Raw genomic sequence first — 22,119 nt, forward strand, 5'->3', positions numbered from 1 at the left:
TATGTATGTAAATAAAAAATGTGCACCATGGGCTCATTACATTGCAATTTGAAATACATTAGCAAGGGCTAAGCAAAATTTAATACAGCTAATTAGCGTGTAATCAACTATGACCAGAAAAATGTCGAGTTAATTTGGAAACCGTTTTCAATTTGTGTGCGCCTCGAATACAAACAAAAACGCAAAAAAATAAAAGCAGCAAATGTATAATTAAAATACTATTCTTTAAAATTGTGGCATATTCGCTGTCAAAAGAGACTAGTTAACAACAACAAAGCAGTGGTTGGACATTGTTTCTAACATTTTGAATTACCGCTTATACATATGTATATACACATGTACATTAGGGTGGTTCAACATTTATTTTTTACAGGTCCTATTAAAGGTTAAGTAGCCTTCTTCTAAGAAAATTAAGCAAGCTTAGAAAAGATCATGACATCGAAAGGGATTTTTTTTTTGCATATAGTATCAGAGCGGTACTATTTTTGGTAGAAATATGTGTGAGAATGGTTCTGCTCTTTAGTTGTTCCCACTTAGATTACGACTTTTTACTTGATCCATATATTTGCTTTTCAACGCTATTCTAGCATTGGCCAACGCAAAAGTTCTTACCAGCGGCCGCGAAACAAGCGGGAACGGGCTACTATTCTTGATAAAATAGTAAACAAAATTCAACTAACTCACAATCGTTGACAATAGAAATAAAAGTAACAGTAAGCGTNTGCTCTTTAGTTGTTCCCACTTAGATTACGACTTTTTACTTGATCCATATTTGCTTTTCGACGCTATTCTAGCATTGGCCAACGCAAAAGTTCTTACCAGCGGCCGCGAAACAAGCGGGAACGGGCTACTATTCCTGATAAAATAGTAAACAAAATTCAACTAACTCACAATCCTTGACAATAGAAATAAAAGTAAAAGTAAGCGTTGTGTTATAAATCAATTTTTAAAAATATTTTAAATAACGAATAAAATCACGAATAATTTATTCATGAGCAATTTATTCACGAATAGTTCTTTCATCAATGAATTCGAATATTTATCTCAATAACAATTTATTCGACTAGTGCCCAACTCTGAAAATAAGTACAAGTTTTGAGCGGCTGAAAAATCTCGTAGATTTTTAATAACTTTTTTCTGTTTTTTTTTTTTTGAAAGTTTCTGATATTCTTATACGATCCAAAAATATTTATTTTCAACGATTCAATAACAATTCAACAAAAAAATGTTTTTGCCTCATCTACAATATATATATGGAAGATTTCAAAGCCGCGGCGACACGTTTAAAAATACGAGTGTCCTCATTCTCGGTATTCTTTAGTTCTGGGTAAAATTGAAAAAGTTCGATTTTCCCGTGCATTTTTGGACCACCCTAACGTACATGCATAAGTTAATTGTATTTTCCTACAAAATAAATCAAGTAAATGGAAGTGTGCGCGCGCCACTTGGCAGCTATGTACAAACGCAAACAAATTTGAATAAATATTCAAAGATCAAAAGCAGNGTTAATTGTATTTTCCTACAAAATAAATCAAGTAAATGGAAGTGTGCGCGTGCCACTTGGCATCTATGTACAAACGCAAAAAAATTTGAATAAATATTCAAAGATCAAAAGCAGAAAAAGGCCGCCAGTCAGCAGCTAAGGCGTGAGAAAGCTCTTTGGCGCTGTTTATCGGGGGAAAGCAAAAATTGTGTTGGGCCAATTGCAAAGTCAATTTGTTTTCGCAGATTTATTGAGCAGTTACTGTGCACACTGAAAAAAAATAAAAAATAAAATAAAAAACAAAAGTTTAAAGGGATTGCAAAATTATGAATTACCGGCAAATGTGAGTAATAAAGAATTGCANAAATTGTGTTGGGCCAATTGCAAAGTCAATTTGTTTTCGCAGATTTATTGGGCACTTACTGTGCACACTGAAAAAATAAAAAATAAAATAAAAACAAAAGTTTAAAGGGATTGCAAAATTATGAATTACCGGCAAATGTGAGTACTAAAGAATTGCCNAAAAAGGCCGCCAGTCAGCAGCTAAGGCGTGAGAAAGCTCTTTGGCGCTGTTTATCGGGGGAAAGCAAAAATTGTGTTGGGCCAATTGCAAAGTCAATTTGTTTTCGCAGATTTATTGGGCACTTACTGTGCACACTGAAAAAATAAAAAATAAAATAAAAACAAAAGTTTAAAGGGATTGCAAAATTATGAATTACCGGCAAATGTGAGTACTAAAGAATTGCCTATATTTCAGTTGGCGCAATAGTCAAAGGACGTGTGAGCTGGACAAAACTATGAAGACAAATGATTACATATTTGAATGCTTTGGGCATTAATAATATACATACATACATATTTTCCCTGTATAACGATATACATATATATGTATGTATGTATGCGTGTGTGTTTGCGGTGTCTGCTAGAGCATATGTTATATGTCGTGTAATAAAGAAAGCAGGCAACGCTTGATTGCTGCAATTTATAGCACTCAAAAGAGTTCTAACAAATTCGAAAACAGCTATCTTTACATCGCATATAAGTACATATGTATGTACAGGTGCACATATGTACATACATAAGTATGTATGTTTGTCTGTGTATACCTACATGCAAATTAGTATTTTTTATGCTTTTTGAACTGAGAAATCTAATATACATAAATTCTTAACTAAGAGCATATTTAATGCTCCAAGGCTGCATGCTCGTAAAAAACACCAAAGACACTACTACATACATACATACAAGCATATTCGCATTCAAAGCACTGCACACCTTTTGAAGTTAGAAACATACATAATTTACGATCGGCCCAGGCGGCTGCAATAAATACTTACATATGTACATACGGGTACACCGATTCCGCACAACGCAGTCTTCGCTTTTAATGAATCGTTGCGTTCACAATTTTGCTTGTCTTTAATTTGTTTTTATTTGCACGATGAAAAAATTGCCTAGTGTAGCCTAGGTATAGCAGCAACAATTACAACAACTTAACCAAAGCAAACAGCAAAACCAAAAATACACAAACAAACGACGTTTGAGCACCTTGCTGTCGTACGTACGTATACATACGTATCGCGTTTGCCTTGCGCTACAATCACAATTTTTATCCGATTCCTTCAAATTTCGCGCATCACTGCAGCATTTGCAAATAAATTACAAGAATTTCGGGTGTCACTGCAAGCGAAGTGTAGGATTTGTATGCCGCTGCTTTGGCTGGGTGCAACGATGCGTATACGTAACGTTGATTTTTATTTGGTTTTGTTTCTGGTTTATTTTGTTGCTGTTGGGTTTATTTTTCACCATTGCCACCGCATACGCCCTGGTGGTCTGCGAACGTCAAAGCCAAATGCATAGGCATATGAGCACACCCGCATTTGAGCAATGCACATGAGCGCCTAAATAGATATGTAGCATTCGTATGCAGTGTATGGATGTTTTACCAACACGTCACAACACAACACAAAATTACAATTTTTCAATTAAGCAATTTTTCGCCGATTCAGCTAGTTTTTTGTTGATGTGTTCCTTTTTTCTTTGCATTTATTTGTTTAGTATTGGCTGGCACCCTCTCAAATATGTCGCACTATACATTATATCCATACATGTATGTACATTAGACCGTACCAGCTTACAAGCAAACAAAACAAGTTCGTCGTACACACCTGAGTCTAAAGTAGAGACAATGTCGAAAAAAATGTTTTTTTTTTTGTTTTGGCCTACCTAAGTGTCGTATGTGAACTTTGAAACAAAGCAATTGTCTTCTCGATATATCACACCTTAAGGACTAACTATAAATGCCGAAGATATGACGAAAAATTTAAATTTAAGTTCGGCAAAAAAATCAAGTTTTACTTCAAATCGAAATACTTGGCAAAAATTCAATGATTTTATGCGAGCTCTATTTTACTGGCATTTGGGTGGCATGTTAAGGTACTAGGAACTAGAGCGGTGTACTTGAGGCCAATGAATTTTGGAACAAAAAAAATTCTTATCAAGAAAACAACAAATTATCCGACTTTAAAGGCCGAAAATATGACAAAAAATGTACTATCGGCAAAAAATATCCTTCAGACTCAGAGCAAACTTTTTTTTTCTAGTACGGTCTAATCTGCAAGCATATGCTACGGTGAGGGCGTCTATCGTCTGAGCTAGTTTTCAGCTCATACATGTCTATATACATATGTGTGCCATATTTAGAGTAATTAATTTTTGAATAGTATGTATTTTAGCTAATAGAGTTATGTGGCGCCGTGTGGCGAACTGTGACCATAAATTACATTAGCGTTAATTTGTTAAGAGCCGAAATTATTTACTGCATGGAAATTACGCTTTAGCTGTTTTATGATTATGTAGGATCATTTGCGCGGTCCATTATTAAATTAAATATCTAAATGCATAGATTTCTTTAATTAAACTCAGTAGTAAAATTTTTTTAAAAAAGGTTTATTTTTGCACTGAAATTTTAATAATGAAGAACATATAGTAAATTTTATGGGTTATAAAGGTAAACAAATGACCTTTCTATCTTAAGGAGAAAGTATAATCTGTTGAAGAAAAAAAAATAAGAAAAGCAGCATGGACGACATTTTCGAAAACTTTTACTTATTCTTGGTGGCTTGGTAGAAGACAACATGAAGGTTTTGTTGCGGCAAACCGCTCCTATTTTTTTATAAGGAATATTTTTTGGTCCAAGTCACACACTAAGAAAAAAATATCGTTAACAAAAGTGATAATAATATCGATAGCAAAATCGATAATAATATCGATAGCAAAATCTATAGTAAAATCGATAAAAAATCCATAAAAATATCGATTACAAAATCTATAAAAAAATCGATTACAAAATCGATAACAAAATCGATTAAAATATCGATAGCAAAATCGGTAAGAAATATTGTTTATTATATCGATAAGCTCCGAAAATATCGATAGCAAAATCAATAACAATCAATCAATAACAAAGCCGACAAAACATCGATTGTTATATCGATAAGTCCCGAGAATTCCGAAAATCTCTAAAATCCCGAAATAGTCCCCAGATTGAGTCTCTGTCTGTATCCTTTTCTCTATAAGTACCTTTATTTTAATCTTTCTTCCTTCATTTTTACTTTTATCGGTATCCTCATCCTCATATTTTTCTTTATATTTATCTTTGCTTTTACTTTTATGTTTATCATAATCTTCATCTACATATTCCACTTCACCTTTGCCTTTTAAAGCCCCCAGAAACTTTTCCAAATTTGTGCAACACCACCTTTTTTCTGCATCATATAAAAAACGGGCATCAAAAGATGTTTGTAAAGCATGGTTTTTGCTCGTCGAAGCAGTACTTTGCTTTTCCATTTCCTACCGAGCTCAAATTAGCACCTGTTGCCAAAAATTTTTCTTTACGTAATCTCTAGCTATTCAGTATTGGTGGTGTTAATGCGACACCTAGCTGACAGTGACGTTGACCCAATCCGCGGAAACTCTTTGTGTGTTGTCAGGAGGATCATTTTCTTGTGCTCGTATTACACTTTCCAACATCAGAGTAAAGTTGCACTTCACTCAGGTCCTTCCCAATTCGAACGGAGCTGAAAGTTGAGCTCAATTTCACACTACATAGCCATTTTAGTTTTTCGGAGATTCCGAATTTAACCATGGCGTCTCACAGTCACACACAGTCAGTGGCACACAAATCAAGAAAAAACGAAAATTGTAATCGATTTATTTTTTATGGGAAATATAAACCTAACCTCAAAAATTGGGTGTAATCGGGTTATTTAAAGTACATCACCCATACAAACCTAACCTCAAAAATGCTTTAAAAAGGACGTAAAAAGCGGTCCGATGAAAATATCATTCAGAAATTTTCTCTATACATATGTTAGTAATAATGCTATAACCAGGGAACGGATTTTTAGGACCTAAAAACCTATAAAAAAGGCAAAATAAAGTAACGAAATAGGCTGGAAAAGGCAAAATAAAATAGCGAAAAAGGCAGGAAAAGGCACTAGGTATTGTAAAAAAGGCAAAACAAAATAGCGAAAAAGGCAGGAAAAGGCAAAAAAAAGGTATTGCAAAAAAGGCAAAATAAGGCACTAAAAAAGACAGAAAATACGAAGAACAATCAAAAAATATATTTATTTTAGAAATGTTTATATTAAAAGTAAAAAGAGAAAAACTATGAACTAGTTTCATTATATGAAAAATTTGTACTTTTAATCTTTGACTATTTTATCCTTTCGAGTTTCTAATTCATAAAACAACTTTAATCTGTATAGTTGTAGTAACATTGAACCACAAGATGCATTTTGAAGTTTTCTGGCAGCATTTTCATTCGATTTTCGCGAAGAAAAGCCTTGAATGTACTAAATGTGCGCTCGACGTAAGTTGATACAAGTGGAGCCCAATTTAAATATGGAACGTTTGAAACGTTCATATTATCAGGAATAAGGGCATTTTCCTCGCCCTTTACAATTTTATGCACACCCCTTATTGTCTCCAAGCCTACGTTTGCTGAGAAAACGGCTTTGAATTTTTTCAACACCAATTTGGCAAGAGGTCCCTGCGCTTATATAAGCCGCATGGGCATGAGTATATTTTTTAATCTAAAAAAAAAAATTGTAAATGCTATAATCACTTTTTTAAAGGTAGAAAAGGCAAAAAACGGCAGAAATCTTAAAAAAGGCAAAAAAAAGGCAAATATCTTAAAAAAGGCAAAAAAAGGCAACATCAAATGTGTATGTATGGAATCAGGGAAAGCTAAATCGTGGACATTCTTAATCGAATATACTCTATCTCTTTAGCAGAAAATAAGGCAATTTCCATAAAATCCGTTCCCTGGTTATAACTAAACATCCAAAAAAATGGCAGTAATCGATTTATTTTAACACATACCTCCCATGCAAACATAACCCCGAAAACGCCTTTAAGCTACCAAAAATGCCATCATTACTATATGAGGTTACGTTAGAAGTTGCAAATATGCGCAAAATTGTTTTTCAGGAATCGATAGAAAATATTCCGGTCTTTAATTTTTCTATAGTAAGAAGGCGAAGGAAGACAAAGAACATAGTTTTTGTACATCAAAAGTGTCAAAGCTTACATTTATAATGTGTCATTTTTGTCAGCTTATATTTATTAAAATATTTGCTCGATAGCCCTGTTTTTTTTTGTCTTTTTTTTTGTCTGGTAAGTGCGATATCTTCATATGAACCTACAAGAAAAACAATAAAAATAACAGCTATAAGAAAAACACATTGCTTTAAGAGAACAAAAATCTCAATCAGTTTTAGTTGAAGAAAATTCTTCTTATTTTTGTTGCTTTTATTTTGTATAAAAGTGCAAATTTCGAACAAAGTTATGATGATTTTTTCTTATTCAAATATCACTTTGTTAGGCTAAAAAATTCAAATATAAGAATTGAGTATTCAAAAAATTGCTCAGGACTGCAATTGTCGACGTCGCCAAATCTTTAATACCAACTGTTTACTGTAGTATGGAAGAACGTCGTAATACAAAAATATATATACAAAAATATATATTTTTGTATGCATATTTTTGCCAGCTCCGATTATGAAGTTCTTCCAGTTAGCTTTTAACTGTTCTGTGAACAAACTCAAAATAGCCTTGTGGGCACGTGTGCTCAATTATACAAATAAACGGTTCTTTTGCAACACCCTGTATAATCGTAAAACATGCACAAAATTAAAATTTCAAGCGACGGAAAAATCAAATTTCGTTTATTTGGTTAAACACATAAAATATACAAAATAATCACCAATCGTTTCTATAAACAACTGCAGATGTCGTCTGCTTGATCCACTAATCATAAAGAAACCAAAAACTATTTATGTATTTGGATGTGCATATGACATTTTGCTGATATGTGCATATGTATGTATGTATTTTTAAAATAAAAATAAAAAATCGGCTGTAGTTATTTATACCGCAATTCAAAAATAACATTATGTACTACAAAATATTATGTAGCAAACACAGCAAAGTCAAAAGACACAAACGAAACATTGATTTTAGCAAAAATATTTTAGCCTTGATTCATCGATCAAACATTTAATTGCGACGCCATTTTTCATAACACTTATTATTATAAACAAAAAAATTTAAGAAATAAAACCACCTAGAAAATAAAATTTAATTAAATTGTGTTGAGAATTCACATGGCACATACCACGTATGTAATGCATACATACAGAGTATTTATCTGTTCATACAGATGACACTTATGGACAAAATAATAGGTGGAAAATTCGAAATGATATTGCCCGCAACTTATCTAACTATGTTTATTTATTTATTTTTAATCATTTTCATTTAAAAGATAGTTCAGTCCATAACAGAAACCACGTCAATAAATTTTATTTAAATTTTTAATGTCAAAGTTTACAAAAATTAATCTAATTAAAACATGTTATATATGTATATGTACATATATACATACTAGTAATGTTAATCCCGGGATCGCGGCCTTTTTCAGGTCCCGAAAATCGCGGGATTCTTAGCAAGTAATCCCTGGATTTTCGGGATTTGCACTGATGGCAATAATAGAAACTCATTTTCTTGACCAGTATTGGCTATTTTTCTTTTTTTATTTAATAATTGATACTAGCTCATTATACATACAGCACTGCGCGATAGTAAACCTTAAACACAAATATCAATATATTCGCGAAATCATGTGCCAAATATAGTATAATTGCGTTTTTATTTTTTTTTTTCACTCTGACTTCAGTAATTCAAAAATGATTTAAAAAATTCAGAGAAATATGCTTAGAGAAGAGGTATGGGTATCAAATTAATGAGGACATCCTGTAGAATACGGAAGAGATTCAATTTTCTGGTACAGAAGGGCTGGTAATGTCCTTTTAAAATTTTATCCTTGAAATTTCGCAATATTTGTTTTCGCATAAATTATATATTAAGGACTCGATAACATCCTGGAATTTCGTTATTCTGACTTTATCGGGGTAAAAATTACCTACTCATTTTCATTACCTTTCATTTTCATTTTTTAAATTCTAAAGAAATTTCCTATTGCATTTGGTACCCATATTTTTATTCTAATCATATCTTTGAAATTACAAAGCCCTTCAAAATAAATCCTGCGGTCAGAGAGAAAAAATAAAAACGCCACTTTAAATAAAAAAGTAGGTTTCAAACCCATTTATTTATTATTTATTTCATGGTAGGAGAGCATCTCAAACAATATAGAAGCAATTTTTTTTAATTAAGTTATTGAAAAGTAATGAATATCTAAATTCCGGTTTCCCGGGATTGTGATAACGGCATCCCGAAAATCCCGAGATCGGAAAAGGTGAAAAATTTAAATCCCTAATACATACATACATACATATATAAGTACATCTCGGAAATCTATGAAAACCAATCAATTTAATACATGCAATAAAAACGTTTGCATAATTTTTTTACTTGGTTAAAAAATTCAATTTTTGAATTTTGCACTAAAATATGCATAATATAGATACATACTTTTTTATTGCTGCAGAAGTTTCTCTAAAAAAAATTCTCTAAAAATATTTTCTATTTTCTTTTTCTTTGAAGCTGAGGTCAAAATGCCAAGCGGAAAGGTTGATAAACCTGTCATTCAGGACAATCGCGATGGTACAGTGTCAATCAAATATGAACCCAAGGAAGAAGGCACACACGAGCTGGCAGTAAAATATAATGGCGAGCCCGTTCAAGGTAAATACATACCTAAGGTTTTTATTCTTTTTAAGCACACAATTCTTCCGAGTAAGCAAAAAGAATGGAACAAAGGTATCTTTTCTCGTTCTTGAGTTATTCAGGCAGTTTCTGAATTTCACTCTTCTGTGAATTTCAATCTAATGCACTTTGAATTCAAATTGGCAGAGGTTGAAATACATTCAGAAGTGAATTACAGAACCTTCAAAAATACAACACTGTGCGCACTAGGGTGGTCTAAAAACCGTAAAGTCGGAATTGTAATGCTCCTACCCCCTAGGATTGAATTTTTCANAAACCGTAAAGTCGGAATTGTAATGCTCTCACCCCCTAGGATTGTTCTATGTCGAAAAAAGTGCACCCCTATTTTTTATTTTGAAATCAAAAAATATTTAAATGATATGGAAATCCTGAAAATCAATATTTTTCGATCGGAAAATTGTGATTCTCTTCAGAATACTCTCAATAATAATATCCAATTGTTTATTTAACCATGTTTTAATGCAATGGTCGCCCCATTGAATTTTTCAGGGTTTTTGAGAGTTATTGGCTGACCTATAAATTATAGTTGCGATGAAAAAATTGTTAAATAAACATTGGGTATTAAACGTTGTTTTTTCCGCATATAAAATACATTGGAAATCTTTGGGCGCTTTAAGCGACCTCTAAATATTTTTTGATTTCAAAATAAAAAAATTAGGGTATATTTTTTTCGGTATAGAACAATCCCAGGGGGTGAGAGCATAAAAATTCCGGACCACCCAATTATCATACTTGTTTATTGTCTATTCCTACGAAAAATTAGAGCACATGTCAAGTTTGACAAAAGAACCGGAAGATGCCAGATCTTTCAATATTATTTTTTTTATTATTTAAAATTAATTTGAAAGACATGTGAATATTTCTTAGTGATAGCTTTCGGTGCCCACGAGACTCGCGATACAATTCTGAAAATCGTCCGCATAGGCCGGTTCGGGATTTAAAAATTGAATTCCGGGATGGGTGGTATCGGGTTTAAATATTTTGTCCCGTGCCAATCTCTACTCAACACCTTCTTTGAATACTATGCTACCATCCTAACCGGGCAATTTGAAGCTGGCAAGGGATCCAGCATTCCCTACAGTTGCAGCAACAAACCAGTTGTACTTACCAGCCTAGCCGTTTAGCACAAAGTTTCATTCAATAACACTGCACTACTCTTTAATAAATGCCTTTTACGCAGAGCGAATTATGTAGCTTCTTGCACACTGTTTCACCTGAAGCGTTAGTGGAACCAGTCTATTTAAATATAAGTTTTGGGGCGGGCTAAGAAATATACCTACTCGAAATCAAATTTCGCATTGTCGACGAAGGTATTTGTTCTGCAGGAAGTCGATATATGTATGTAAATACATACCTGTAGTCTGAAAGCGAATCTACAGTTCAGAGCTATTCGCCCTTAACAAGAATTACATAAAAATTAGCGGTTAATGCCTGTAGTCTGAAAGCGAATCTACGGTTCAGAGCTATTCGCCCTTACCAAGAATTACATACAAATTAGCGCTTAATGCCAACATTTTATATGTTAAGCCCGCTCTAGTCAGAGGGTTGCCGAAAATCCGATCTCCCTAAGTGTTGCATTCGCTGCTGCCCTACATTTTTTTGTAGACATTAGCATCTCATCAATCTATGTTACAACAAAAATGTGTATGCTCTATCTATTATTACCTTTCAAGCTCGAACTGGCAATCACCAAACGTTGAGAGCAGGACTGTGTCTTCCCCATGACAGTTCTACGTACCGGAATGACTCGGGTTTTACCCGACCAAGGGCTGTTGTTTCGGCGATGTAACCCGGTTTAAGTCCGCGAAGTATCTCAGAAGTTGTTCGTCCATAGGACTGCATTTGCTACGCACTCTTCTGCTCAGGGCTGGCATCGAGTCAATCCCAGGGCCAGAAACTTACACCTGCTGTTTATGCCAGAGATGACTATACCACAACTCCACCTCAGGCAAGAGCAATACTTTCGACGGTTGGAGTCACCTCAGGGTCTGCTCAGGATAACGAACCCATCGGCAGTGCACCACATCATTTGTGGCCCCCTGCTGCTCAAACAGAGCAGCATCCACGGCTAACCCCAGTCCACCTGAGCATGCCCACACAAACACCACAGCACAACAACACAACAACACAATAGACCACACAACCGCACCACCACCCACCCGACGCCGCCAATAACTCCTGGTTCCTCCTACAATCTGCACGATATGTTAGACCCGGATATTCTGTATCGTCACATCAGGCAAGTGCAAAACCTGCCTTGGCTGGTGCCACTTTAGGGCATGTTCAGGTCTGCGCAACACGCGAGATTGGACGAGGAATTTCGAGGGCCCGTGTTGCGCTGCTCGGTCGCAAACCCCAATTGTGACCCCACCCACTACCACTACATGGGAAGGCATGGTATATTGATACCTGCGGTCCAAGAGGCGACATTGTTGAATTGTGCCGGATAAAACGTGCATCGACGAGATCGCGAGCGAGATAATGGTGGTGGCTTAGCCTTCATCACGCACCACACCGTGCAGTATCGTCTTATTGAAGCAGACATCGACCGCAGGGATAATACCCTAGAATGTCAGGGCATTGCTGTCCGGTCAGGCGATGTCGAACTCGAAATATTTCACGTTTATATACCCCTTCCACTAGCTCCCGGCAGGATATCACCCTGATATAGGTGCGCTTCTCAGAGGTGAAAACCGTATGGTAGTTGGTGACTTTAATGCGCACCACGATCTTTGGCATTCAAGCCTGTCAAACGATCGTAGGGGAACACACTTGGCTGAGCAGATAGACGATTCGACATTCTGCACAATGAACGACGACGCACCCACCAGGATTATGGGCAGCTCGCTAGACATAACAATAGTCAGCGCTGGTCTGATAAACAGCGTATCATGGCGACCCATGCTGACTTTAGCATCAGACCATCTGCCCATAGTCATCTCGATCGATAAACGAACCGACTTTGCTTCCGCGGAACACCGGACCTATATCAACTTTTCTAAAGCTGATTGGAAAGGCTTCGTGGAATTTACTGAGAGCACCTTCGCTGCGCTCCCCATACCAACCGACGTCCACCTTGGTGAACGTAAGTTCCGCAGGGTTGTCACTGCTGCTGCAGCTCGCTTTGTACCGGCAGGATGCATTACAGAGCCACGTCCAAACTTCCCTGCTGAAGTGTCTGTTCTAGCCAAAGAGCGTGACATCCTTCGTCAGGCCGAACCCGGGAATCCCCGTACCAGGGATCTCAACGCGGAGATTCGGCAGCTTGTGAACGTACATACGCGGAAAAAGTGCGAAGAGTATCTGAAGACTTCGCCTTTGGTCTGAGTAAGTTTTGGTCAACCGTGACGTCATTGTCCAATCCGACGAAGCACGACGACAGGGTCGCAATTTCTTTCGGCGACCATGCTTCAGGTGGCCATCGGGAAGGCGAAAACCTCCAAAGCAATGGGGCCGGACGGAATATGCATGTTGATGCTGAAAAATTTGGATCCTACGGGAGTAGAATACCTAACGAACGTCCTCAATACGTTAATGGCCACTCTCATCATCCCAGATATCTGGGATATGGAGAGTAGTCTCACTGCTCAAGCCAGGGAAACCAGGGAAACCAGCCAACAAAGGAGAATCTTATCGCCCGATAACACTCCTTTCCCCGCTAGCGAAGACATTAGAGGCCTTACTGCTCCCGTATTTCACGAACTATTCTAGTAGCGTTGGACCTGTCAAAGGAGTTTGACACCGTCAGCCACTCCACGCTGCTAGAAGACATAGAGGCGTCCTCTCTTGCACAGAGGCTCAAACGGCGGTCGGCGAATCATCTCAGTGGTCGACACTTGTCAGTAATGTTTAGGGACAAATCGAGTTAACCGAGGAAAATAAAACAGGGGGTTTCACAGGGTGGTGTCTTTTTCCCATTACTGTTTAACTACTACATTTGAAAGCTTCCTCAACCACCAGAAGGAGTCTCTATTGTCTCTTATGCTGACGATTGTTCGATAATGGCGTCTCGGAAAGGAATTGATGACTTGTGTTCGAAAATAAAGGGTATCTCTCCGAGCTGTATTGCTTCTTCACTGCTAGGAGCCTAACCCTCTCCCCTAGAAACTCCTCTGCGACCCTGTGCACCACCTGGACGAGGGAGGTCAGACAATCGCTGGGAATTCATGTTTATAATACACCAATTCCGACAGTGAATAACCCCAAAATATCCGGAGTAACCTTCGACAGTCTGCTCTCCTTCTCTGAGCACGCAACCGCTATTGTCAACAAAGTACAGAGCCGCAACAAGGGTCTCAAATCACTATCCGGCAGTACTTGAGGAAAAGACAAAGAAACGTTGCTGGCAACATAAAAGGCAATAGGCCGGCCGGTTTTAAATTACGCAGCACCAGTGTGGTCGCCGTGGACTAGTAGGATGCAGTGGATGAAGCTACAGACAACACAACACACTGCACTTCGGACAGCGACTGGATGCCTTCTGATGTCGCCAGAACACCACTTGCACGACTAGGTGAAAATGCTCCCTATAAATGCCCTCGCACAGGCACGTCAGGAGGCATCTCTACGAACTGACGGACGAAGTCCAGACGTTCACTAAGCAGGGAGTCAGTCTGTGAATGCCGTTCTAGGCGCACAACCACGAGACATCGACGAGATGGAGCTTCATCTGTCTCGGGAGACTAGAACCACAATAGCCCAACTTCGCTCTGGCTACTGCAGTAGGTTAAACTCATACCTCAGTAGATTAGACACAGATGTGCTAAATGAGTGCCCTGCATGTGGAGAGACACCCCACGACTCGAAACATCTCTTCGTATGCCCGGAAAACCCGACAACGCTAACGCCTTTATCCCTGTGGACCGACCCCATTGAGGTGAACGCTTCTTAGGATTTCCGTTAGTGGAGCTTGACGACAACTACTGAGATATGAATCCATCTGGGCGGGTTTGTTGTAGCCCCTACAACAACAACAACAAGAGCAGCAGGACTGTGTAAGTTTGGTAACCGTTAAGTGAGAGGACACTATAAGGCATAATAACGGTCTGACATAATATTCGTCATATACGATGTTGGCACCACATAAACCGTCCAGTCCACCTCTATGTGGGGTTTCTCCGAAGATAGAAATATAAAATAAAATAAATAATGGCGCTTACGCACCTGCTAACATTGAGTATTTTCACTTGAGGTCGCTACCTAAGCCAGACTTCGATGGTACATTTTTGGGTCGGATGTATTGAAAATAGACGAGAAAGAGATATCCCCATTGGCTGCCAAAGCGCGGCGACTGTAAGAATAAAAGCTTTTTTTATTTGATGTTGCTCAGACCGTGGATGTCCACGGGCATACCAAGCGATAGTGTACACCTCCGCCCACTCGGCCACGGCGGCCGCCCTTTTTCCTACCTGTGTCTGCTCTTGGGTAGATAAGTCTCTTTGCACCACAGCGAACCCCAAACGTCTTCATTCCAATAGTTCCAATGGCTATAGTTCAGTATTAGTTCGATAACATTTCCGGATGTTCGAGAGCTTTGTGGCACTACAACAGTCACAAAATGGACTAGAAAACTGGTGGGTAGCACGTAAAACCAACTTAACATTTTTTGCAAATATGGCGGATTTTGCTAGGTTGAATTTTTTATGTCGGTTGAATTTATAATATCGCAACAATTATTTTCCATTCATCGGATCATCTTTAATTTTCCCATTTTATGTGACTTTCATTTATATACATAAATGTATGTATGCATATGGTATGAAGCTCCGCGATTCTCATATTTCTTATCTGCTCTCTAGGTTCACCTTTTAAATTCCACGTCGATTCCATCACATCTGGTTATGTAACTGCCTACGGACCCGGTCTGACCCACGGCGTCACTGGTGAACCATGCAATTTTACAATTTCAACTAAGGGCGCTAGTGCTGGTGGTCTCACTATGGCTGTGGAAGGTCCCAGCAAGGCCGATGTAAGTATCGATGAACAACGACCTAAACTCTTTTGACAAATCGAACTTATCGTACTACCGCGAGCTACAAATATGCCACTTTTTCCCCATAGATCAACTACCATGACAACAAAGATGGCACAGTGTCGGTGCAGTACCTGCCAACTGCCCCGGGTGAATATCAAGTTTCGGTGCGCTTCGGTGACAAGCATATAAAAGGTTCACCATATTTCGCCAAAATTACCGGTGAGGGTCGCAAGCGTAATCAAATTTCGGTTGGTTCCTGTTCGGAAGTCACCATGCCCGGGGAAATTACGGACGATGATCTGCGCGCCTTGAATGCGTCTATTCAAGCGCCTAGTGGCTTGGAAGAGCCCTGCTTCCTCAAGCGTATGCCAACTGGCAATATTGGCATCTCATTTACCCCACGTGAAATCGGCGTGCATATGGTATCGGTGAAACGTATGGGTACGCACATTGCAAACTCGCCATTCAAAGTGGACGTTTGCGAGCGTGAGGTAGGCGATGCAAAGAAAGTTAAGGTCTCCGGCACTGGCTTAACAGAGGGAATAACGCACACCGACAACATTTTCTCTGTGGATACACGTAATGCTGGCTACGGTGGTCTATCCGTATCGATTGAGGGTCCCAGCAAAGCGGAGATCCAATGCACCGACAAAGATGATGGTACACTCAACATTTCATACAAGCCTACGGAGCCAGGCTATTACATTGTAAATCTGAAATTCGCCGATCACCACGTTGAGGGCTCACCATTCACCGTAAAAGTCACTGGTGAGGGTAGCAATCGCAAGCGCGAAAAAATTCAGCGCGAACGCGATGCAGTTCCAGTAACTGAGATCGGCAGCAAGTGCAAATTGACTTTTAAGATGCCGGGCATCACATCGTTTGACCTAATGGCCTGTGTAACATCGCCCAGCAATGTGACTGAGGATGCGGAAATACAGGAAGTCGAAGATGGACTCTACTCGGTGCATTTCGTGCCGAAAGAATTGGGCGTGCACACCGTTTCGGTACGCTACAAGGACATCCACATCCCCGGCTCACCCTTCCAGTTCACAGTGGGTCCTCTGCGCGACTTTGGAAGCCATTTAGTGAAAGCCGGTGGTTCAGGCTTGGAACGTGGTATTGTCGGCGAGCCGGCTGAATTTAATGTATGGACACGTGAGGCTGGTGGCGGATCGCTGGCTATCTCGGTGGAAGGTCCCAGCAAAGCTGAAATAGACTTCAAAGATCGCAAGGACGGCTCATGTGATGTTTCATACAAGGTCACCGAACCCGGAGAGTATCGAGTTGGTTTGAAATTCAACGATCGTCACATACCTGACTCGCCATTCAAGGTTTACATATCTCCCGATGCTGGAGATGCACACAAACTGGAAGTGCAGCAGTTCCCTCAAGGTAAGAATTCAGCTTCCCTGGACCAGCACAATCATATGTTAACATGTTTGGTTTAAATTTTAGGCAACATCCAAGCCGATGCACCCTATCAATTCATGGTGCGTAAGAATGGCGCCAAAGGCACACTCGATGCTAAAATCGTTGCACCATCCGGCACTGACGATGATTGCTTTATCCAGAGTATCGACAGTGAAATGTATTCGGTTCGCTTCTATCCACGCGAGAACGGCATTCATGCCATCCACGTAAAATTCAACGGCGTACACATACCCGGATCACCATTCAGAATCAAGGTCGGCAAGGATGTAGCCGATCCAGCTGCTGTACACGCCACCGGCGCCGGTTTGGACGAAGTTAAGACTGGCCATAAAGCTGACTTTATAATAAACACTTGTAATGCGGGCGTCGGCACGCTCTCCGTCTCCATTGATGGTCCCTCAAAAGTTGCCATGGACTGCACGGAAGTGGAAGAGGGCTACAAGGTTCGCTACACACCATTGCTCCCCGGTGAGCACTACATATCGGTGAAATACAACAATATGCACATTGTTGGCTCGCCATTCAAAGTAAACTGCGTTGGTAAGTATGCAAATGCTGCAGCAATTTTCAACAGCCCACTAACTTCAACGTATTTTTCCTTTTTTCCAAGGCGATAAATTGGCCGATGAGGGTGCTCAAGAGACTTCCTCAGTGATCGTTGAAACGGTGCAAAAGCTAGCTAAAGGCGGCAAGAACACAGGCGTCCATATGCCCACATTTAAGTCGGACGCCTCCAAAATCACATCAAAAGGCATGGGCTTAAAGAAGGCGTATATGGGAAAACAGAACAATTTCACCGTGAATGCCACAGATGCTGGCAACAATATGCTCTTCGTGGGCATGTATGGGCCGAAAGGTCCTTGCGAGGAATTCAATGTTAAACATACCGGTCGCAATAACTTCAACGTGAACTATATGGTGCGCGATCGTGGACAATATATACTAATAGTCAAATGGGGCGAAGAACATATTCCCGGCTCCCCATTTCAAATTGATGTTTAGGCTAAAAGCTCATTTATATGTAAAGTGCCTTGCGAACGGTGCAATAATTTTCAAATATGCAGAATGCAGATGTATGAACAAAGAAACAGCAAAATGCCTTGCAGTGTTAGCGCGAATATAGTACTAATATCTAAAGAAATATTCTTATATACATACATAAATACATACACATATATCTAGTAAGTCATCACTGGCAAAGAGGATTGGATTTAACGAAGTTTGTATCTAAAATTCAAATTTCCCTATCTACATATATTTTTTGTACTTTCATCGCGTTTTTTATCGGAGTTACTTTTATTAACGCATATGTATTTGTTAAGTTAACTGAATGTGTGAAAATAAATGTAAATAAAATTTGGTCAAATCAAAATTTATATGAAATATCCTATAAAACGATTGCCAATTTTGGATAACAAACACATTTGTTGTACCCAAAAATACTTACTGTTTCAAGTGTATCCCTGCTGTTTTGTGGAATAAAACGTAATATTTATACATTTACGTTTCGTATGTCCAATTTAATTGTTCATTTATAACGAAAATAATTGTTTTTAAGATTAATTTACATACATACATAAATGTTCGAGCTGAAGAAATACTTTTTATTATTCACTTTATATTATTTATCATGTACGTGTTGTTTTTTTTATTTTATTCTCAACAATCGATTTAAATTAAAGGAAAATTAGACATTCAAACTATTATAAAGTCTTCGTATTTTATTTAAAATGTAGTGTTTGATTTAAAAAAAAATTTTGAGAAAACTTAAACCATATTTTGGAAGGTAGTGGAACAAGTTTTTTATATTATATAACTTAAACGCTGGTATTGGTTTTAAATTTTTAAGCTGTTTTCATTGCATTTATCTAAAAACTTACACATTAAAACAAAAGTGGCCCATCTTAAATTATCTCGTTATCATCGCGTAGCACAGACTCATACAATTCACCACAACGCCCAACCTTCTGCAAGGGATCGTCATCACTGTCAGAGCTCGAGAGTTCCTCCTCAGGGGGACAGTAATACACAGTAGATGTGTTAGGAAATGAAAGACGTCCAAGATGGTGCTTCAAAAATCTGCATGCGTCCTTCTCCCCAATTACATCACTCAAAAGCTCTTTAGTTACTTGGAAATAGGCACCTTGCAGTTGCTGTTTCTGCTGAGGTTTGTATAAAAGAATGCGTGCTGGTTTTTGTTTTTTGTTAACTTTTTCTGTGATACTTGGTCCAATTGCGGATTTTCCACCACGCGAGACAATTTGTGGTTTTAATATACGCTTTGTTTCGGAGACGCATACTCTGGGCATTGTTCGCCCTTGCTCTGGTGATGGAAGCGTTATAAACTCTTTTCCAACTTTAATGTCGTTTAGTGCTGTCGTATCGAGCATTGAACTTTTACCGACGGTGGTCAAACAACGTGCAGCGGCTTTGGGAGTTGCATCATCTTTAAACAGCGTATCGTGAAAAATTTTGTGGGCTGTGTTTTCACTTATTGTCGGTAGACGACTAATTAACTGCTTGCGCGCGGCAGCACCGTTCAATGCCGTAGAGTTACAAATATTTTCGGCATTCGACAAAAATGTATTTTCTTTTGTATCTTCTGTAGCTCGCTTACCAATTTTTGTGGTGGTTTGAGTAGTAAGTTTTTTTGAATAACCATTGGTTTGCTTAGATGACCGCTCCGAATCGGTGCTTGAAAGTATAACTACCATATTCGAATTAAAATTCTTAATTGGTTGGATTAAATCAGAATTTAGCAAGTCTTCTTTTTTCGACTCTGTACCATTCTTACAAGTCTCCGCCTTTGTTTCCAACGAAAGTGCTATAGCTTTTTTCAGATCTTTTTCAAATGTAGAGTTGCATTCATCTGAACTGTCTTTCACCTGAGTCTCTATAGAAAGCCTCTTGGCATTGGCTAAATCTTCATTCTTATTTATCTTTGCTAAAGCTGTCTTTGAAGCTACTCGCTTCTTATAAACTTTCGAGGGTGCTGTGTTGGTAATATTGTCTCTTACTGATGACGATTTTGGTGGTGTTTCATAATTTTTCAGATCTTTTTCAAATGTAGAGATGCATTTATCTGAACTGTCTTTCACTTGAGTCTCTATAGAAAGCCTCTTGGCATTGGCTAAATTTCCTTTGGTTATTATCTTTGCTAAAGCTTTCTTTGCAGCTACTCGCTTCTTAGAAAATTTGGAGGGTGCTGTGTTGGTAATATTGTCTCTTACTGATGACCATTTTGGTGGTGTTTCATAATTTGGTTCCATGAGAGCTAGTCTAATACTGGGGCTTAATAAAATATATAGCCATTAAAATTTGAAATTAATGTAACCAAACTAACAGCAACTTACCGTGGACGCCTATTAGAGCACTGCTTGTTGCGCAAATCGTCTCTTCCCTTGAAACATAATTGCTCTACGCATGTGTAGTGTAGGGATCGGCGTGAAATTGTAGGATTTTTAAGCGAAACATAATCAGAATCTGTGCTTGTATCATATTGTCGCTTAAGTGGAGGTTCGCACCTACATCGGCGTAAATTAACGGGATGCATAGAAATCCTACGTTCATTATCATCGTCATAATCATCCGTATCAGTTGTATCTTCCAGTCCAACTGATTCTGATTCCCATACCAATTGATTTGATCCGTTGAATTTATGTTTGCAGCAATTGCATTTGTATGCTCGGTACATGTGTCTTTCGATTAGCATACCATGTTTGTGTCGTAATTTTTGAGAATTTTTAAACCTTTTAATCGATCTGATACTGCTGCGCCGTCTAAAACCATTTTTACGTGTAGAAAGTATATAGCGTTCTGTATCACAAGAGCTCGAAGAATCGGTATGGTCTCCAGATTCACAGTTGGCTATTGCGGTACTATGGTTTCGGCGCATCCAGTCACCGACTTCCTTTTCAATGCGAACAGAATCAAAAGTATTTAGTATGCGATCTAGTCCAGCCTTCTTCCATTTTCGATCATGCTCTTCCAATATTGGCCGTGTAGCATTTAGAATATCTTGAACATCAGAAGACTCCAAAAACGAATTTCTTTCAAGTTCTGTCATCCCTTTTAACATACTTTGTTCAATATCTTCAGCAACGTCAGACTCCTCCGCTTCCTTAGTATTATTTCTGCCGTCTAAATCAGCAAATTCGTCCTTATATTTTTCCTCCAATTCATCCAGATAGAAAACTTCTGTTGAATCATGTTCACCTAGTCCCTAAGGCATGCGAAAACTAAATAAATTATTTTGCTACAACACTATCACAACGAACCTCTAAAAAACTGCTCCACCATTTGCTGCGCTTAAAAGTCAACTCATCCAGAGTGGTTAGATTTATAAATCCATTGCTTGAAGCCATATTAAAGCGAATATTTTTTAAAACTTTTAAATTAATTCTACCAGAAATGTCAATTTACAAAGCGTTTGCCATAGGAATGGATCCAAAATATCGATGTTTTGCTTCGATGCAGCGAGAATTTTCAAATCGATGTATAAATATACCCTGTTTATACCATGTTCTGACCGACCTCGAAAAAACTTCGAAAACGAGTTTTGGTATTGTGGGCTGTAGACTGTTCACACCGGCTGTTTACAGTTTTGCTACACAAAACAAAACCAAAACACTTCACTTTCTTTTCATTTAAAACCTTTACCTTTCATTCTTATACCATGTTCGGACCGACATCGAAATTATTTTTTATTTCTTACTCCTGATCATAACGGTATAATTTTTTCGGGGGGAAATAATATTTACTGGTGTTATTATAGTTAAAAGTACACAAATGTAGAAAACGTACATCGATAATTTGATAATGAAAATTTTTAATAAATAATCGCGCGATTTTTTATTAAAAATTTTCGCCTGTGGCGTTTTTTCCATAAAAATCAATACTTCGATAAATAATGAAAATTTTTAATAAAAAATCGCGCGATTATTTATTAAAAATATTCATTATCAAATTATCGATG

The 22,119-nt window shown here is 38.1% G+C and overlaps 2 protein-coding genes across 3 annotated transcripts in view; one reads left to right on the forward strand and one right to left on the reverse strand.

Annotated features, from left to right (window-relative positions):
• cher (filamin A protein cher) overlaps positions 1-18,847 on the forward strand; it is an 87,824-nt gene extending 68,977 nt beyond the window's left edge. Inside the window, exons 11-15 of the mRNA XM_017617528.1 lie at positions 9,554-9,694; positions 15,535-15,704; positions 15,797-17,105; positions 17,169-17,684; positions 17,755-18,847. Coding sequence (XP_017473017.1) covers positions 9,554-9,694; positions 15,535-15,704; positions 15,797-17,105; positions 17,169-17,684; positions 17,755-18,146 — 2,528 coding nt within the window. The 3' untranslated portion in view covers positions 18,147-18,847. The remainder of the gene's footprint in view (positions 1-9,553; positions 9,695-15,534; positions 15,705-15,796; positions 17,106-17,168; positions 17,685-17,754) is intronic.
• Positions 18,640-21,726, reverse strand: cal1 (chromosome alignment defect 1). Of its 2 annotated transcripts, XM_017617530.1 has the most exons (4): positions 21,422-21,627; positions 20,498-21,366; positions 20,227-20,435; positions 18,640-20,013 (listed from the first exon to the last, which is right to left on the reverse strand). In XM_017617530.1, exons 1-4 carry the CDS (start codon positions 21,506-21,508, stop codon positions 19,049-19,051), a joined length of 2,130 nt encoding a protein of 709 aa, XP_017473019.1. In that variant the 5' UTR covers positions 21,509-21,627; the 3' UTR covers positions 18,640-19,048. The 2 variants fall into 2 exon arrangements, with proteins under 2 accessions (XP_017473019.1, XP_017473018.1); XM_017617529.1 differs by having other exon boundaries at positions 18,640-20,435; positions 21,422-21,726.
• Between the last annotated feature and the right edge of the window lie 393 nt (positions 21,727-22,119).

The sequence above is a fragment of the Rhagoletis zephyria genome, unplaced genomic scaffold, assembly GCF_001687245.7.
Source record: "Rhagoletis zephyria isolate East Lansing unplaced genomic scaffold, Rhagoletis_zephyria_1.1 Rzeph_scaffold_01431, whole genome shotgun sequence".
Classification (NCBI taxonomy): domain Eukaryota; kingdom Metazoa; phylum Arthropoda; class Insecta; order Diptera; family Tephritidae; genus Rhagoletis; species Rhagoletis zephyria.